The 17,245-nt window shown below is 49.4% G+C and overlaps 1 protein-coding gene across 2 annotated transcripts in view; it reads left to right on the top strand.

Moving 5' to 3' along the window:
• Positions 1 to 12,876, top strand: part of TOM1L2 (target of myb1-like 2 (chicken)) — a 58,830-nt gene extending 45,954 nt beyond the window's left edge. The window contains exons 13-15 of one of the 2 annotated variants that reach the window (XM_010570379.1): positions 3,978 to 4,037; positions 6,716 to 6,752; positions 7,286 to 12,876. In XM_010570379.1, the coding sequence (XP_010568681.1) occupies positions 3,978 to 4,037; positions 6,716 to 6,752; positions 7,286 to 7,434 (246 nt within the window). In that variant the 3' untranslated portion in view covers positions 7,435 to 12,876. The remainder of the gene's footprint in view (positions 1 to 3,977; positions 4,038 to 6,715; positions 6,753 to 7,285) is intronic. The other variant, XM_010570380.1, reaches the window with a different exon arrangement.
• The last annotated feature ends 4,369 nt before the right edge of the window (positions 12,877 to 17,245 follow it).

The following is a 17,245-nucleotide window of genomic DNA, read 5'->3' as shown; positions in this document are numbered from 1 at the left end:
AAACGTGTTCTAATATTGAGGCCAGGCAGCTATCTTAAGATCACAACAGCTTTAAATAGATGGTAAGACTGTAGTAGTAAGCTGGAGTAGACTGCTAGTGTGCGTCTCAGTGCTCTCGTTCTGCTACCGTAGGAATGACAGAGCTTTCTTTACTATTGCTAACTAACGGGGGGGAGTGAATAGCAGCTAACCAAGTATTGGTGTCAGCTTTGTTAAACATCTATAAAGAAGTGGAATTAACTAAGCTACTACAAGACAGTAGTCTAGCAACAATTAGCATGAACCTTGTTAAACATTTTAAGAACATTAATGAGCTCAACTAGAGACCTGAATTGTCATTTCATACCTGCTTCTTTTCCAGTGGGATCATTTTTAATAGAAATAAAATGTGATAATAATAACCTTAAACTGTCTTTTTAAGGGTAGAATATTGGATTTTATGACTTCTGAGGAAATATATTGGCAATACTCTTTGGCTTTTGATTGCTAGTGAGAACACCAACACAATCTAACTTAGATAAGTATGAACATGAATTCCGGGTTCCTGTGGGTTTTGTGGGATCGAACGCTCATTTTTGTTCTCCCAGCCCTCCTTTTCCATTTCCCTTTCAGGACTGTTGAGATGATCCCATTTGTAGGATTTTCCAAAGACTAAATAAAAAAGGAATTTGAACTATAAACCCAACTTTTAATTAAAGCCAGTTACTTAAAGTACCCAAAAATATTTTGAGACTTAATTTTCATTTACTTAGAGTATAGACTTTTAAAAAAGAAATCACAATATCGTTACAAAAACAGCTCTTGCAGCCAACACTGACTATCTAGGGAGCTGTCTTGCCAAGATTGAGCGCTTCACTAGACCGTGTATGTTTGCATAATCAAAGTATTAACAAGACGGTATCCCATTCTGGAGCCATTTCCATGTAGTCTGTGGCTGCCACTGCTGTTTGTTCCCAGAAACTGTTGTCTTTTTTAATGTGTAAACTAGCTAATTTATTTTTACATTGCTTCTGTTGTGTTTTAGGGGATTAGTTTTAACAAAACTCTCCTCCACGTTTTTCAGTTTAGGGCTTCTGGAAGGGTGAGACTTGCCAAATACACAACTGACTGGCAAAAAACGAACTTCTGTGTGTGGTCAGTTTCAAATGAAATATAAATGTTACAATGTTATAGTTAAAATATTTTAAAACCTCCAGTTACTCTTGAGAGTTTCCCCCCTCTTTATGCTTGAACAAATTAAACCTGATACATTTAACCCATGTTTTATGGGGAAAATGGGGCTCAGTCTGAGGAAGGTAAATTGGAAGTTTGAGCATGGAAGGAGCAATAAATACAAGCTTTTGGCTCTTCTGCAAGTGTGCTCAAAGATGGGGGAAGTTTTTTAAAAGGTCAGTGCTGAATAGCAAATGGCTGACATGCTCAAATGTTTATCTTGCAGCTCTCTCTGCTTCTTATATATGACCTGTGAGAAGTGTTCTTGCACTTCTGAAGTTTTTGTTTGTTTGTTACATAAAGTAGGTCTGTCTGAAAGTAGAATTCCTTTTTTTTCTACCCCCCCCCCGCCTTTTTTTTTTTAAATCTTACAAAACACAGCAGCACAGACTTCTATACTGCTGAGCTGTTCTTTGAGGACTCCTGCAAACTCAGGAGTCCTGCAATTCTCAGGAATCCAATACTTGCTCAGTCATCTGTTGTGTTTTCAGGATACCCAAGATTTGAATTGCTGTTCCTCCTAATACAGGGACCACAGTACCACCACAATTTTTAGAACAGCTGCTCTTATTTTAGTCACAAAAAAGCAAAAAAACCCTGCTGTTTTCCTCCTCCTCTCCATACAGATTTTCTTATCCTTAAAGAAATGCAAGTACCTTTCTGAGCTGCAAACTAGCCAACGGCTCTGAAGGCTACACCTTCCAAGCATTACTTATTGTTTGCAGCGTTAAGCAATACAGGAGAGAGACAGCAGTGAAACTTCTGCAGTAGGTTTTAGGTTGCTGTAAGCTGAATAAATCCATTGCTTTGTATCTCTGAAGACAGTATTTTCCAAAGCTGTTAAACTAACAAGCCAGTTCTACAAGATGCAACTTGCCTTTGGGAAGGAACACGTTGGAAGATGTCTACAGAGCCCTCCTCTCATTAATGGCCATCTGGGCCAGCTTGCAGCAGCTTCAGCACACTGCGTTAGCGTTGTACATGCATGATTCAGCTCTCCCTTGCAAGTTAAAAAGGGGCGATTATCCTAAATCTGGCCCATTCCAAAGGAAACTGCAGGAACTTATTTTCTGTTTGGGATCTTCTTGTATTAGCTGAAAGCAAAATGACAACTTGTACCTCTGACCCTTCTTGGATCTGTCATGTGCTCTTTCTCCAGCAACCTGCAGAGTCAGAGCCAAGCCATCTGCCTGGTGCCTCTTTTGTGGGAGATGCTTTGGATTGAGCCCCGGATTTCCAGTCCTTTGACACAACTAACCCACCTTAGCAGACCTCACCTCAAGCAAGGGCTTAACTGACCTCTTCAGTGCAAAGGGCCACTTGATTAGAAAAAAAAATTCTTGAGGAGCTCTGCAAAACAGCATCAGCCTGTGCTGCTGCCTCTGTAATTCAGCGTCTGTCTATCTTCCTCCACTAGAAGTCCCTGACAAAACTACGTCTCCCAGCGAATTCATCTGCAGAGCCTCTTTCATCTCTTCTTCCCATGAGAGGTTTCAGGCAAAGCTGTGGACAACCCCTGACACTTTTTCTTCCTAGGAGAGCCTCGCCAGCACCGCGAGATCTTGTCTGCCAGCCCTGCTGCTCAGCCACTGTGCTCTGGCCTGGAACCTGCGTGTCTGACATTGCTTTCCGAATGTTTTTCAGGTTGTCCTTACGAGTTCTATTGTGGTGTTTTCCTGTTTACTTCTGCAGCCCTCTGGTGTATTTAAGCAGCGTAGTTAAGTCAGGAAATTCTACACCTAATACGCAGTAATTTCCCTTCGCTGACCCAGTTGCTTGTAGCGCTTTGTGAAATAGCTGCACCTCAGCACTCAGCACGCTGCATCTGTGCTGCCTGTTGCAATTGCACAACGTAACGTGAGCGGTTTTATCACGGGAGGAGAGGCAAACCTTCCATGCCTTCTTGTTAAACTGTCCGTGGAGGCCTGACAGGCAGGCTCCGGTGAGCCTTGCTGGAGCACTACAAGGCATTGCTGGTGCTGGAGCCGAGAGGAGTGCGTGCTGTGCTCTCCTCCTCTGCCCTCACCAGGAGTTGCTGCCCCGTCCTCCTCCTCACCTTCACCTTTGAGACTCCGCACTAAGCACTGGCACACGTTGGGTTCTGCCGCCTCCGCTGCGAGAGGGTCACCTTTGGCAGAGGAGTGGGACCAGGGAGCCGGGATGCTTTTGCTTTAAACTGGTGTGCCGAGGCTTGCCAAGGCTCAGTGGTGTGGTGGGAGGAGGATCTGGAAGGAAACATGACTGTGTACCCTGGGCTCTGCCTGCCTCCACCTGTGGAGAAAATCAAATTGTTTTCATAGGAGCATTGCCTGAAGACTTTGAGCCCCTCTTTGCTAACCCTTCACTGTGGCTAATACCCATTTTAAAAAGTAAAAGGTAAATTTAACATTTCAAAACCTAACTGATATCCAGTATTCTACCCTTAAAAGCTTTTCACGATCAAGATTAGAATCATCAGTCCATCTTGATGGTTTTAATATGTGGTCGAGAAGTTACCCGTCTTACGCTGGCATCAAGTCACGTCATTCCCCATAATCTTTCTCCTGTTTTTTTTTTAGCCTTGTTGTTCATAATTTCCTTTCCAAGTGTTTCTTTATTTGAAATGCCATTTATATTTTGTTGCCTTTTTTTTCCAGCACATCTTACATCTTTGTTTTTGTTTTGTTTTTAATCTTATTTCTGGCGTTTTCCATCGCTCTGTGGCCATGATTGTGGATGTGTTTTGGTTTTTGCCTGCCTTGCTGTTCTCTCGCTGCACTCCCTAGATCCCTGTTGCACAGTCCTCTGTCATGGATGACATTGAGGAGTGGCTCAGTACCGACTTGGTGAGACCCTTTATATTTTCATTTTTCACATGGGCAATAGCACTTGTACGGATAACTTTCAATGCATTGCTGAGTTACTGGTACTTCTCGTAATGGGAGGCAGTGAAACTTCCAAATCATGTAGCTTATTTCCCTTTGAAGGGAATATCTAAGCAGGAGGAGATAGCATCATGTTCAGCAATTCAATCAAAACAGTTTTTTTCTGAGTTGTTTTATTTTCACTTCTCCATGTTAACACCACAGAATAGCATGCATTCCAGAAATCATGTTTCTGGTTCCCGTTTAGGAAAGCATTTAAACATGTGCTGAGGTTTACCTGTGTTCTGCACTGGACTTAAAGCATATGTTTAAGGCTGCATTAGCTTTGACAGGATCTAAGTACGTGCTTACGTTGAGGCATGCATTTAAGAGATGCTGGATCAGGGCTTAGATTCCTTTCAAATGGAGATGTTTTTTAAATTGGCAAGCAATCTTGACATGTTTCATAATAGTCATAATAAAAATTTATAACAGTCTCTCTTCAATATTTATAACTTTCAGTTTCTCCTAAATGATTATTGTCTGGTAATTATTAAACAAACAAGCAAACAAAAGACAGAACTAAAAGTAGCTTTGCCTTCATTCTGGAGTTTGTTTTCCTGTACCAATACACATTCGGTTTAAGCAGTGGTACAGCTAGTACGCATCTACTCCGGTCTTTTTTTTTTTTTTAATGTAAGCATCTGACTCAAATTGACCAAGTGCCTTTTGGGGACCAGTGGTGGGTTGCGTTTCAGACTGTTCTTTTAAACATGGCTTTAGTGAACTGAACTGTTTCCTTGTGGTCACCGTATCCCTAAGGATCATCTCCTTCTATTACTTCTTATGACTTCAGATACTGTCCCTAGATAATTCCCTACACCTTAAGGTCTCCCCCAGCCCCTTGCTATTGCCTGCTCAGCTCCTGGCTGGGAGTTGTGGGGTTCAGGCTCCGCTCCCCAGCTCTGGCAGCAGAGCTGCAGGCACGCTCCAGCATGTCAGCCCTCCGCTCCTGCACCAGAGGAGCTGACTGTACTGAAAGGAAGAAAATGCTCCTGCTCTCCAAAGCCGCCTGAAGTGCTTAAACAGATTCTGGGTTTCAGTGTTAGAGTTTGGCAGACTGACTGGCTGTCTTTGAAATGTCACTGGTTTTCAGCTGCAGGTAGTTTTCTCAGGCCTCAGTACAGGCAGTCATTTTCTAATTTAATTAGAAACTGGCCTCATTTTGTTAAAGAGATACAGTAAATGTAGCATGTCCGCTCTGCTTAAACAATAAACTTTTGTCTTTGCCATTTAAATTAATTTAGCAGGAGATAAGATCTTATGGAGGGAGATCAAGGTAGCTCTGTATATCTGTCATCCCCTAGACAGTCTTGCTCAAAAAGAGCAGAGAAGTGCCATGTAAATGCCTGAGCAAGCCTGGGGATCGCACACACTGCGGCTGTGACTGTACCGGCTTCCCTTCTCCTGGGTACCTGGGTCCCCATCCTGACCATATGTGGGTGCAGCATAGACATGCCCTCTAAGAAACTTTGGACTGGATTTTTGGTTTTCACTCTGGGTTCCCCTCCTCCTTTTTTTTGTTAAGGGTTCATTTCAGTTCTCTGCTTCCCAGCTGAGGAAGCTACAGATTAGGCTAGCTAATCATTATTTATTTCCTCACCCTTTTTGGGGTACATCAGAACAGTACCTCTGCATGGGAGGCAGTGGCTGCTGTGTGTACCTTTGGAAACCTCTGTGCAGTAGAAAGCTAGTAGATGCTAGGTGGCTTTAATGCTCAGGCATTAAAAACCTTTGTGAGGCCAATCAGTAAGTTTCCACTCTCCTGGTAAAGAAGCCACAGTACGGACAGATACTTTTCTTTTTCAAAGCAGGGTCAACATGAGGTTTCCAAGTAGTATTTTCATTCATCTTTAACATAGTGGCAGATTGAGAAGGATGCCACATCCTTGGACTTTTAATTTCCTTATAAAAGCACTATTGGAAATTTACATGTTGAAATGCACACAGCTGGTAGAAATGGACTGACCCCCTGGCATCCCAGCCCTTGTATCTCATGGATGCTAACTGGCCATCAGTATCCTTCATCCAGCCCACCCTAATCTCATCTTTGTACAGCATGGATGCCAGGAAAGCTGCTATATTTTTGTATGAAATCTAAAGTGAACTCCCATAGGAGGAACGTTGGCCCCAAGCTATTTTGTGGCATGTGTCCTTTGTCAGCTAAAAGTGCATTTTATTTGAAGACACAATGCAAACAGCAGTCCTGACTTTTTAAAGGACCACGTGACAGAAAAGATGGCATCTTGTATAGTATTTGTGTGACTCATGCAGCTCAGTTTTTGACCAAGCCTACTGTCTGAACTGGAAACAGCGCTGGACTGCCATTCAGGTCCAACGGGGAAAGTTTAGCTATCCACGAGCAATCTTCAGAAGCATCTCTAGTGCTCATCCTCTTGCTCCGCAGCACAGTGAAATGTCAATCACCATTGGCTTCCTGACATGGGAGCTGCGTGATTTCCCCAGGTCGCCCTGCTCAAATAGTTAGCATGTGGAAAGAAGTGGTAGAAACTGTCCAGTTGCATTAAATGTGCATAGAGGATAATAGCGAAGGTGAAGCACTGCCTGTGTGTTCACACACCTTTTTGTTCCAATTGCAGAAAGGAGACGAACTGGAAGAAGGAGTGACCAGTGAAGGTAAGCAGAGATGCCTGTAGCTATGAGCCATTCTCAGGTTAGTGCGCAGACTGAATTATCTGCTTTGATCCCTGCTGAAATGCTGACTTCTCCCAGCCTGATGTTCCCCAGCAAATGCTTCTGCACTCGGAAAGGCGTGAGGAGAGCATTTCAGAGCAAAAAGTTCATATTTATGGTGTGAGGAGCCCTCTCGGCTGTAAGTGCTTTCCTGCCATCTTTCTTGGCTGTGCACTGTGTTTGTGCCAGCAGGAATGCGTCCCCAGGCTGCTCAGCCCTTTGGAATGATGTTTCCCGCTTCTGTCACAGCCGATGGTGTAGTGTGGGTTTGATTCCCTTTGCTGCCTGAGCTAGGGTGTCTCAAAGGACGTCTGTACCCTTTCCTGAGGATGTCAGGCTGTACAAGTATGTGTGCCTGCGAACACAGCCCGATGGGACACCAGGTGCTGGAATTTCAGACCTTGCTAACCTCTGTCCCCAGGGCTAAATGTAGAGCCCTTGTTCTTACCTGTCTTCCTTCTTTTTTTGCATTGCAGAGTTTGACAAATTTTTAGAAGAGCGAGCCAAAGCGGCGGAGATGGTTCCCAATCTGCCATCCCCTCCCCTGGAAGCCCCCACCCCTCCAACAAATCCTTCCAGCAGGAAAAAGCAAGAGCGCTCGGAGGATGCCCTCTTTGCACTGTGAAGATTGCTCTTAGCCGCCCTCCCACCCCCGTGCTCTGCAGGCGAATGTCGCTGTACGGCCACTTTGTCCTCCCACCGTACTTGGCTAACAACAACCCCTTTCCCCCTGATTTCATAGATTGCTTCTCCTTCCCCCCCTCCCCAAACAATCCACCCCCACAAGCTGACTCTTTCTATTTAAGTCCAACACTATTCCTGCCAGACCACGATTCTCCAGCACTCGCTTAATCCCCTCCTTCCTATCCCAGCTGCACAAAACCAGCTCTTGATGCTGAAAACCCCTTTAGAATGCATGAGTACGTCACACTGTGTTGAAACAAAAGCCCAGAGGGGAGAGAGCAGCCTTGCCCTTCAATTTATGTGGGGATCATCCTCTTCTGTAGGCAGGTCCTGCCAAGTAGACTGCTCTGTCGATCAGCATGTAATTGACTGAGCTGGAATGTTCAGGAGGAGCGTGTCTTTATTTTTAGATAAAATGTTAATGTATTGGCTTTCGTGTCGGATTCGACAGCAAGGAACAACTGTTCCCCTTTCAACATGTGCTTCACAAGTTAAAATCCTTTACTCTCCCACTCACACATCTCCTGGTACCATATGGTGGTCGCTTTTCCCCACTTTGTGCAGCGCTTCATATTCTAAATCTCACAGGGTATTTTTTTTCCTTGTGTTTTATCTGGGCTTGCTCTAATTTGAAAGCAGTCTGTTGGCCATGTCCAGTAGCTCTGGCAGTTGATGAGAATGAAAAACGCTGAGCTAAATGGATGCTGTAACGTTAGCGCGTGAAGCATTTTGCTCTTTGGGAGAGCATTCTCACATGAGGATTTTTTCTAGTCTGTTTGCCTTTTAAAATAGCTAGGTTATTTTTTCCTTACCTTAGATTCCTTCTTCAGTGACTGTAGAGCTCTGCATTTGTCTCAGCTGTTGTTAATAACATCCATACAGATGGATGGGACTTGCTCATGGACTGGGTGTGAACTGAGGTTCCTGCATTCCCTGCCATGCCCGGTAGGATAGACACACTGGTTCTTGGTGGTAGGTATGAGAAAAAGAGGCAAACTTCACAGAGGCTTGTATGAAAATGCTGAGGGAGGTGGTTACTGTGGAGGGATTAGCCATGCCTGCCTGTGCTGGAGGTGAAACTCCTCATTTCCTTCTAGGTTTGGGCCTGACAAAGTGTTGGATGATTGTGGCCGTGCTATTTGTAATTTCTGGAGTGTCCTTTGATACCTCTGCCCCTTTATTAACTCCCAGCTCCTACGGGGCTGCAGTGTCCCTCCTGTCTGTGCAAACAAGCATATTCCCTTGCTTGCCAGAGGCATGGTCGAGAGTGCTGCTCTTCCTGGAGCTGCCAGAAGGGATTCCAGCATGTGTGCCTGCCTTGCTGGGCTGACAAGCAGAGCTGGAGCAGGCAGCTCCAGCCATCGCTGCATCCCCCAGCATGTTCCTTGGTAGGAAGCCAGTGGCGCAAGATGGCAGGATCAAAGAGAGAGCTGAATGCATGGCAGGGAGAATCTCCTGTCCTGACAGAGAGGCACTTTATCAGATGAACACCCATGCAGGCAGCAGCGCTCCAGCCCCTCTTCCTCAGGGCGCTCATTGTCTTAGGCAACCAGCCACTTTGTTCTGACTTGGCATGTCTGAGCTTCCCGGGATGCTGATGTGTGTTAAGCTCCCTCAGAAGTTGTTCTAGACCAAGAAGCTGTGCTATAAACAGCTGATGTGAAAGCGATAGAAGCTTTTCTCTGAGCATAGTTATTTCAGCTCATAACGTACTCTCTAGGGTTTGCCACGCTTTGGTAGGTTGTGACACATAAAACCTTTTACCAAATGGCCCGATTGCAGCACTGATGGTCTTTGAGAGCAGTCACATTAATCTTCGGAGGGAAGCATTGTTTGGGGTAGGATTTCCAGGCCGTCCCAGGTCCGATGTCACTCTGTGCTGTCCCTGCTCATCCTCTCCTCTGTCCTGCCCTGCCTGCATCCTCTTCCAGGATCCCTCTGTATGTAGCTGGGCCCAGGCAAGGCTGCCCTGCCATCCCCCAGTGCTCATCTCTGCTCTGTGGCTTGCTGCTCTGTAGCTCACTGCTCCCTGTCAGCTCTGCACTGTGCAGAAAGTAGCATGGCTTGCAAGTGGACAGGGAAAATCACTGTAAGGATGGAGATAGCTTGGGGATCAAGCTGCTGCTTCTCCCCACTTGCTGGCACTTTCCCCAGTTGAAGCCCTTCCATGTGGGTCTGCAGAGGCTTCCTCTCCATTTCATCTTCTCTGTGGCTAATGGAAAGTGCCAGGACAGTCTGCCTTGGTTGCATGTATGCACTGCTGCTCTTGCCCACTGCCCTCGGTGTTTAACACAAGGTGAGCCTAATGCTCAGATACTGGCTGCCAGACACCCCACTGCTAGCTCCTGCCAGACTCTGCCTTGCTGCAACATATCGGATGTGGCCACCAGCTCCCAGAAACCTGAGGAAACTTCTGTTGTGATGCTGATTTGATTTCAGACAGTGTCTGGTGACTGCCTGAGCAGTCTTGCCAGCATAGAATGAATTGTTGGTATTCCTGTCAAAGCAAAAAGCTCCGTGGGTGTTTTAAGTGTGTATTTGCTCTTCTAAATCCTTGAAACACATTGACCCTGTAAATGGCCACATCAGGTGATTCTAAGCATGTTAATCCAGCTTCCCTGCCAAGCCGGAGGAGATAATCGCATTGCTCAAGCATGGGGACACTGTCAAATGATGCTGAGTGGCAAGGATATCACCAGCGCTGTCATCGAGCCCCCCTGCAGAGTCCCACTGCTGTGGATTTGCTGGCCCTTCTTATCCCACCCCTAAGCAAAAAAAAAGGGGGGCAGAGGGGTGTGTGCGCTGTTAACACTTCTTTCTGTCATGCTAAACCTGTCCTGGGACTTCCAAGTTGTTGCTTTAAAGAGAATCTGGCCCCTTTCTGGAAGATCTTGCAGAGCTGTCAGTGACTGCTCCCTCTGACCGGGGAGGAAAAAAGATGAAACAGGAAGGCTGGGGCTGAGGGGAGATAAGGAGCATGTGTTGGCACAGCTCAAGGGACTCTTCTGTGCTTGCAACCTCAGGCACTCTGTGGTCCCCGCTGACGCCCCGCGTTATCTGCTGGATATTGCAGGGGGTGGCAGGTGCCGTCAGCACAAGCAGCGGCTTTGCTGGAAGTAGGGCAGCCCTCAGGAGATGCCTTCCTTGAGAGGTGTGTTCTCAGCCTGGGGCAATGGCTAAACGTCCTTTTGGTGGGACCTTTGACGGGTCTGGTAAAAGCACAGCCCTGATGTGAGTTAAATTTGGAGCCTGAATCCACCAGACCTGGCTCTCGCGGGCTGAGCATGCAGGGGCTGGAAGCACCGAAGGGGACAGAGCATGCGGCAGAACAGGTGGTTTAGCCCAAACCTTCTTTAACAAATGTAAGAGCTATGCTAGAGCTTCCCTAATGTCCTGTATCAGGATCTCTCATCTTCCCCATCCTCCTGTGGTCCGCAGAAAACCTGAGCGGTGGAAACTGTTCGAGGGAAAGGGAAGGGGTTTTTCGCTTCAGAAGACCGACCTCTCGATTTATTCTCCCTTCGCTTTCACTCTAAGTGCTTCCTCTGTGCAAGTGGGCAGAGGACTTGCGTGGCTCCGACGCTTGCGAGAAGAGGGATGGAGCTGCAGCCTGATCCACTTTCCATGAAAAATAACATCCCAACGCTTCCTAGGCATATTAGGAGTCACAGCTTGACACTCAATGACACTAAATTATTATTGGGGTCCTTTGTAAGTTCTAATCATACCCTAATCTAGGTTAAAATATTTATTTTGTCAATATATTTTCTTTCCAGTGTGTTTTTTAACCTCTTCTGTTAACCCTTCATGTGCTGAGATGTAAGAAATGAATGGTTTCTATTTAAATATATCCTTTCGGGTTTTTTAATTGTTATGTGTAGATTTCAGCTGCATCTTTGGCAGGTGTAATAGATAACAATGTGCTGTACAGATATTTAGGGTGTTTAGTATGTAGGTAAGGCTCATAGGAGAATTGCTCATAAAAACGTAGCATGGTGTCTCTTAAAGGGAACAACATAAATGCAGAGACTGGTCCTTACTGGGACCCTCACGTAGCCTCCCACATACCTTTCCCCTTCCAATTATCACAGCCTCCATCTCTGAAATGTGCTGATCAAAGCCGCTCTGCCATTTCCAGGGCTGTTTTTACACCTCCAAGCTGAAAAAGGATTTTAGTGGGGGTTTCTGTTCGTTTGACTTGGTTCAGCTTTTTTTATGGGATACATTGGCTGTTTCCACTTTTAAATGGAGGATGCAGCAGAGCTGGCTGAGGTGGCGAGATGTTTCCCTCCAGTGGTGGAAGAACAGATCCAGGCGATGGTTTCAGACCCAGGGCAGGGGTGATGGTCCCCCTCTGTAAGCTGCTGCAGGAGCTGGGCTCACCCTTCCCTGGCACCCTGGCCAACGCAGCCTGTTCCTGTTCCTCTCTATTCAATGCTCTCCTGCTTTCACCCATGAGGACAGGACTTGCAGACCAGGAGAGCAAACACAGCAGCATTTTCAACAGTCTTTTTCATCCGATGAGTTGTCAAGTCTCTTGCGGCTGCTGGGAGTCCTGTGGAGTGGGAACTGCTTGTGCTATCTCCATCCCCAGGCCAGCCTCATCCAGCTCAGTCATTGTTTACCTCCTAAATGCTAACCACAAGGCTTGCGGAGCCTACCCTGGAAAAAAACAGCTCAGGACAGTTATTTTTATGGAAATAATGAAGCAGGCAATCAGTGAGTGGATTTCTAGCTGCCTTGGAGGTAACCCTTCAGCTGCTGGGGGCACCCACCCACCCTTGCCCACCCCCAGAGGAGAGGAGGCAGCAATCCCCTTGCCAGGTGCCCAGAGGCATCGCTGGTGCCCGCACAGCACCTTCCACTCGTCCCTCCCAAACTGCAACCTCTGGAGCGGGCTGTGCCCGCCTGCTCCATCCCCAGGCTGCCAGCCCTGGCCTCCCCACACCGTGCCCCAGGTTGCTCCTCCATCCAGGAGAGAGGCGAGGTTGCGTTTCACCGAGAGCCGGCTGGCTTTCAAGCGGTGCCGAGCTCCGGTGCTGGTTCTCTTTAGCCCATGGCAAACCTACGCCAGAATTCTCACCCTGCTCTGTGTTTTTATGAGTACAAGCTCCTCATTCTGTACATGTTATTATGAGCTATCGTTAACCCTACAAATGTAACCTGTGTAATAGCTTCTCTGTATATTACAGCTGTAGGCTTTCCAGATAAAAGTGGATAATATTTATTTACTGAAGATATTGGATATTTTTTTGTTTGGGAATGGGGCAGGGGGAGAAGGGGGACGTAACTGTTTTAAAGAGATTGACTGTGTAAAGAGAAACAAAATACACAAAAAGCAAAGAAACCCAACACTAAAATGTTGCTGTATTCACATAGAAAGTGTTTACATTAAGGATGATACAACTGTATTAATCTGCCATTGTTTAACTTGCTCCAGAAATCATCTCTACTTTGGTTCCTGCATGTGAGATATTCCAATAAATACACTACTAGTGTGACCTGGAGGATGGTATCAGTCTGTCTCTCACGTGGTGTCTCGCTCTGCTTCGCTGCCCAGCCTGAACACACGGTATGAGTGAGCGGGGGAGACGCGCAGGGTCTGCAGCTGCCATTGGGTGCCCGTCAGATGTCAAAACACGACGCAGGCTTTTGGGAATCCTCGGTTTCCTCCAAATGACAGAGGCCTGGGTATTCTGACTGGGAGAAGGGGTTTCCCCAGCAGAAGATGCTCTTTGTGTCTTTACATGGGTCTTGCTGTGCACGGTGGTGTGTTGCCACTGCTGGTAAATTTGTTCCTCACTAAATCTTTGGTACATCTTTTGTGGCAGACATCAGACAGGCACACAGGTGACAACCTTGGTGCCTGGTGGGACCCCTGCCTGCCTTGCAGGGCTTGCCGGATGGTTCTCAGGGGGTAACTTCAGATCACCTGCCTTGGTGACCTAGAAAGTGACAGGTAAGTTGTTGTGCACTGCAATGCAGGTGATGTTCCCAGCCCATGCAATGGGCGACTTCCTGACTCATCAGCCAGGAATTTGTTCCAACATCCTTATTTATGATGGTGGTTGTGATGGACAGAGGAGAAGGAAGAGCAGCCATCTCAGAACCCTGGAGAAGTGACACGGCATTACTTTGGCCAAAGACGAACCAATTTATCAGAATGGTGCCCTCTGTCTCGCACACAAAGATCAAAACTAATGGTCTGTGGTTTAAAAGCTGCTTTGGGGAAGGGTTGTGTGTGGAACAGCTTGAAAGATGGGTCTCCCCTCCTTGGAGCTGCAGATTAGCATGCATTAAATCCAGCTCTGCCCTGCCTTGTTTACCATCGCACTGATCATGTGCCTGACTCTGTGTTGGATATATTCCCGTAGGTTCATGGTCCAGCTCTGTTGAGAAAGGTGCAGAGCTACCGCTGCCCTGACAGAGCAGAAATCGCACAAAAAGCACTGGGTCATAAATTTCCAGTGCTACGCAGGGCGAAGGCTGTCAGAGCCGGCGGCTGCTGCCTTCCAGGGGCGGCTGCACCACACTGTCTTCTGCAGCCCCACGGTTAAACGCATAAGGCAAAGATCCCTCTAACCCCAAATTCTGTCTCCAACAGGGGCCAAAGTGGGTGCATAGGGAAGAGTGTAAGAGCAGGACAAGCATGTGGGGACATTTTGCATGTGTGCAGCCCCAGCCTCCAACCACTGGTGACACCTGACTCCCCAAACTGAGCACGGCTTCCCTGGGTTTGTGAACCCTGACAGGCTTCTTGTCTCCAAACCTGCCTGGGCTCCTGCAGAGACCGTGCAAGCTCCCAGCATGGGCTGGGGGCTTCTGCAGATCACCGCCCTCCACCGCAGGCTGCTGAGCCCCAGTGCAAAGCACACTGCAGAGCCCGGTAGAGGCTGAGCCTCAGGGTGCATGTCGCTGCTTTTCAGCATTGGGCACTGAGTTTGGATCCCAGTGTGAATGGGAAGTGACCACACGTGCGTTTGCCTTTTCCCATTTCACCTCGGGGTAAATAAATCCTGAGCGGGGGCTGCACAGCACACTGGAGTGCTGCTGGTCTCGGCTACATGTTTACCCAAGCCTTGGCTCAGGAAGGGATAGTTGACAAAGAGGAGTTACAGGTAGTGAAGGAGAGAAGAGGCTTTGAATCTGTTTGCCACACAAATTAATGATTAACACCGCGCTCTGCCATAGCAAAACAACCCCCGGAGCACAAGGGGTGCTGAAGGCTGGGAGTGGGGCGTGCCAGCAAAGCCCTGGGCGGTCAGGGCTGCTTTTAGTGGAGGGTTAAGATATGCTGGCAGGCTGCAAACATCCTGGGGCTCACATCTGGCCAGGCACAGCGTTTTGGGGAAGCCCACCCAGCTGAGCGAGGAGGCAGCAGAATGGGGGATGCTCCACGCAGGGTGCCTGGGGCTGCCGCATTTGGGCTCCGCAGCTGAAGCACAGCACGTCCCGGAGCCTGTTGCTGCCACCAGTGCGGTTCGGGACGATGCTCTACGCCGCCGGCAAGCCCTACATAGCCACCGGAGCCAGCTGCAGCCGTGCGAGCCTGCCTGGCCGGCTCGGTGGCCAGAACCCAACCGTCTTGGGGCCGGTTTGTTTTCTGTCTCATCCCTGCGGTTTCCTCCAAGCCTGCGCTCAGGAAAACGTCTCAGCGACTCCGAAGCAACCACGTGGCCCCGCTGCCATCCCCGCAGGACCGACATGATGTAATCACGGGCCCTGAGCCGTGATGCAGAATCACTCCACTCCGGGCCGCCGCGCTTATTGGCTGCGTGGCCCTGGTCCTACAGGCGGGGTTTTCCCTACCCCACAACCAAGCTTACCCCGGGGAGCCCCACCCCGCGTGGCATCCATCGGCCTCCAAACCCACCCCGTCCCACGGAGCTGCCGGAGTGCTTAATTCTTCCCTGATGCACCGAGGATGCTGCTCGGTTTGGGTTTGGTCCCCCGGAGCAGGGGAAAGCATCATGTGAGGGTCCCCGGGGTATATGGACCCTCCGGCTTGGGGGAGGCTCGGAGTCAGGGAAGGAGCCCTGCAAAATCTGGCTTTGCCCGCAGCTTGTGCGAAAATAAAGCCATGTTTACACGTGCGATTTTCCCCCCCTCGGTGTGGCTCACGGGGAAGGCTGTGCCCCGGGTCTCGCGTGGGTTGTTAAAGGTGCGTGACCCTCACGTTTGCATGAGGCTGCCCTAAAGCCTGGCGGGGCCACGGCACATCCATCTCCCCAGCCCTGGAAACCTGCCCCTCTCCTCCTGCAGCACGCAGACTGCTGCAAGCGCTTTCCTGAAAGCGAAGGGAAACCTCCCACGGCCACGGAGCCCGGCTTCTCCCCCGTGACCTGAACAAAAATGTGAGGGGGAACACACGGCCCCCCCTGCACGCCCCATGGCACGTTGTGGATCTCTCAAGGGTTTTTCTTTAGTAATGTTTGCTGTGGGCAAGAGATATCCGAGTGCGGGTGACGCTGCCCCAGCTGTCGGCACGGAGCTGAGCCAGGACTCCCTGGGCTCGTCCCCAGCTCGGGCACAGGTTAATGTCCCCAGCTGGGGCACAGGTTAATGTCCCCAACTCGAGGAGGCTCAAATTGGGGTGAGGGTGCAGAGGAACCGGCAGGGCTGTGCATCCACGGCTCTGCCGCCACCATGTGCCACGCACGGGGTGCTCTGCGTGGTCCCCGGCGAGCCCTGTGTGTCACACCGGGGTGCCCTGTGCCACGCAGGGGATCCCCATATTGCACAGGGGTGCCCGCCGTGCCACCACATGGAAGGCAGTGAGGGTAGGGAGGGAGGTTGTTACGGTGCGGCCAGGTTTAATTAATTCACAGGTAGCCTCAGATTGCGCTGGGTGGCATAGAAGAGGGGAGGGCAAACTTTCAGGGGGCTGATGTTGCAGCGCATTTTCTTTTCCGAAATTATTCCCAGCAGTAAGACAAACCACGCAGCGCTGCAGGGCTTAGCGGCGCGGCCTTGCCCTGGCGTGAGACCCTCACGCTGAGACCCACGGGCAACCACGGGGCTGACCCCAACGGTACCAGCGGTTTTCCTGATTCTCACAGCTCACGGCACCTGGGAAGGTGTGTGGCCTCAGCTGGGGCTCACAGGGCAGCATCGGCGCTTCGGCATCCCCTAACCGGGGCCATGGGAGCTTCTCCCACCCCGGGCTGTGCTGTGGTTGGGCAGCGGTGCTGGGATGTGCTCCAGACCCCAGAGCTGGGAGGGCGAAGGCAGATGTCCACAGCCTGCCTCCGTACCAGGAACCTCAGGAGCCTCGAGAGGTGATGCAGTGGCCCAACCTCACCCCGGCACGTGGCTTCCACGAGGCGCTGGGGGCTTCCGCAGCCACGGCCACCACCTTCTCCCCATGCCGGCCCTCCTGCCTTCTCCCACGTGTGCCCTGATCGGGGGCTAAGTGATATTTAATGCCCAACCCAGGTATTTAGAGGCCAGCGCAGGTATCTGGTGCCTGTCCCCTGAGGTCGGTGCCTGTCCCAAGGGGTCTGTGACTGTTCCAAGGGGTCTGTGACTGTCCCAAGGACTCGGTGACTGTCGCAAGGGCTTGGTGCCTGTCTGCAGAGGTTGGTGCCTGTCCCAAGGGGTCTGTGACTGTCCCAAGGACTTGGTGCCTGTCCCCAGGGCTCGGTGCCTGTCCCCAGAGGTCGGTGCCTGTCCCCAGAGGTTGGTGCCTGTCTCTAAGGGGTCAGTGCCTGTCCCAAGGGGTCTGTGACTGTCCCCAGGGCTTGGTGCCTGTC

This window comes from Haliaeetus leucocephalus, unplaced genomic scaffold (genome assembly GCF_000737465.1).
Source record: "Haliaeetus leucocephalus isolate CR32 unplaced genomic scaffold, Haliaeetus_leucocephalus-4.0 Scaffold295, whole genome shotgun sequence".
Lineage (NCBI taxonomy): Eukaryota > Metazoa > Chordata > Aves > Accipitriformes > Accipitridae > Haliaeetus > Haliaeetus leucocephalus.
The sequence above is the reverse complement of the archived record's forward strand: the minus strand, read 5'-3'. Positions and strand labels throughout refer to the sequence as shown.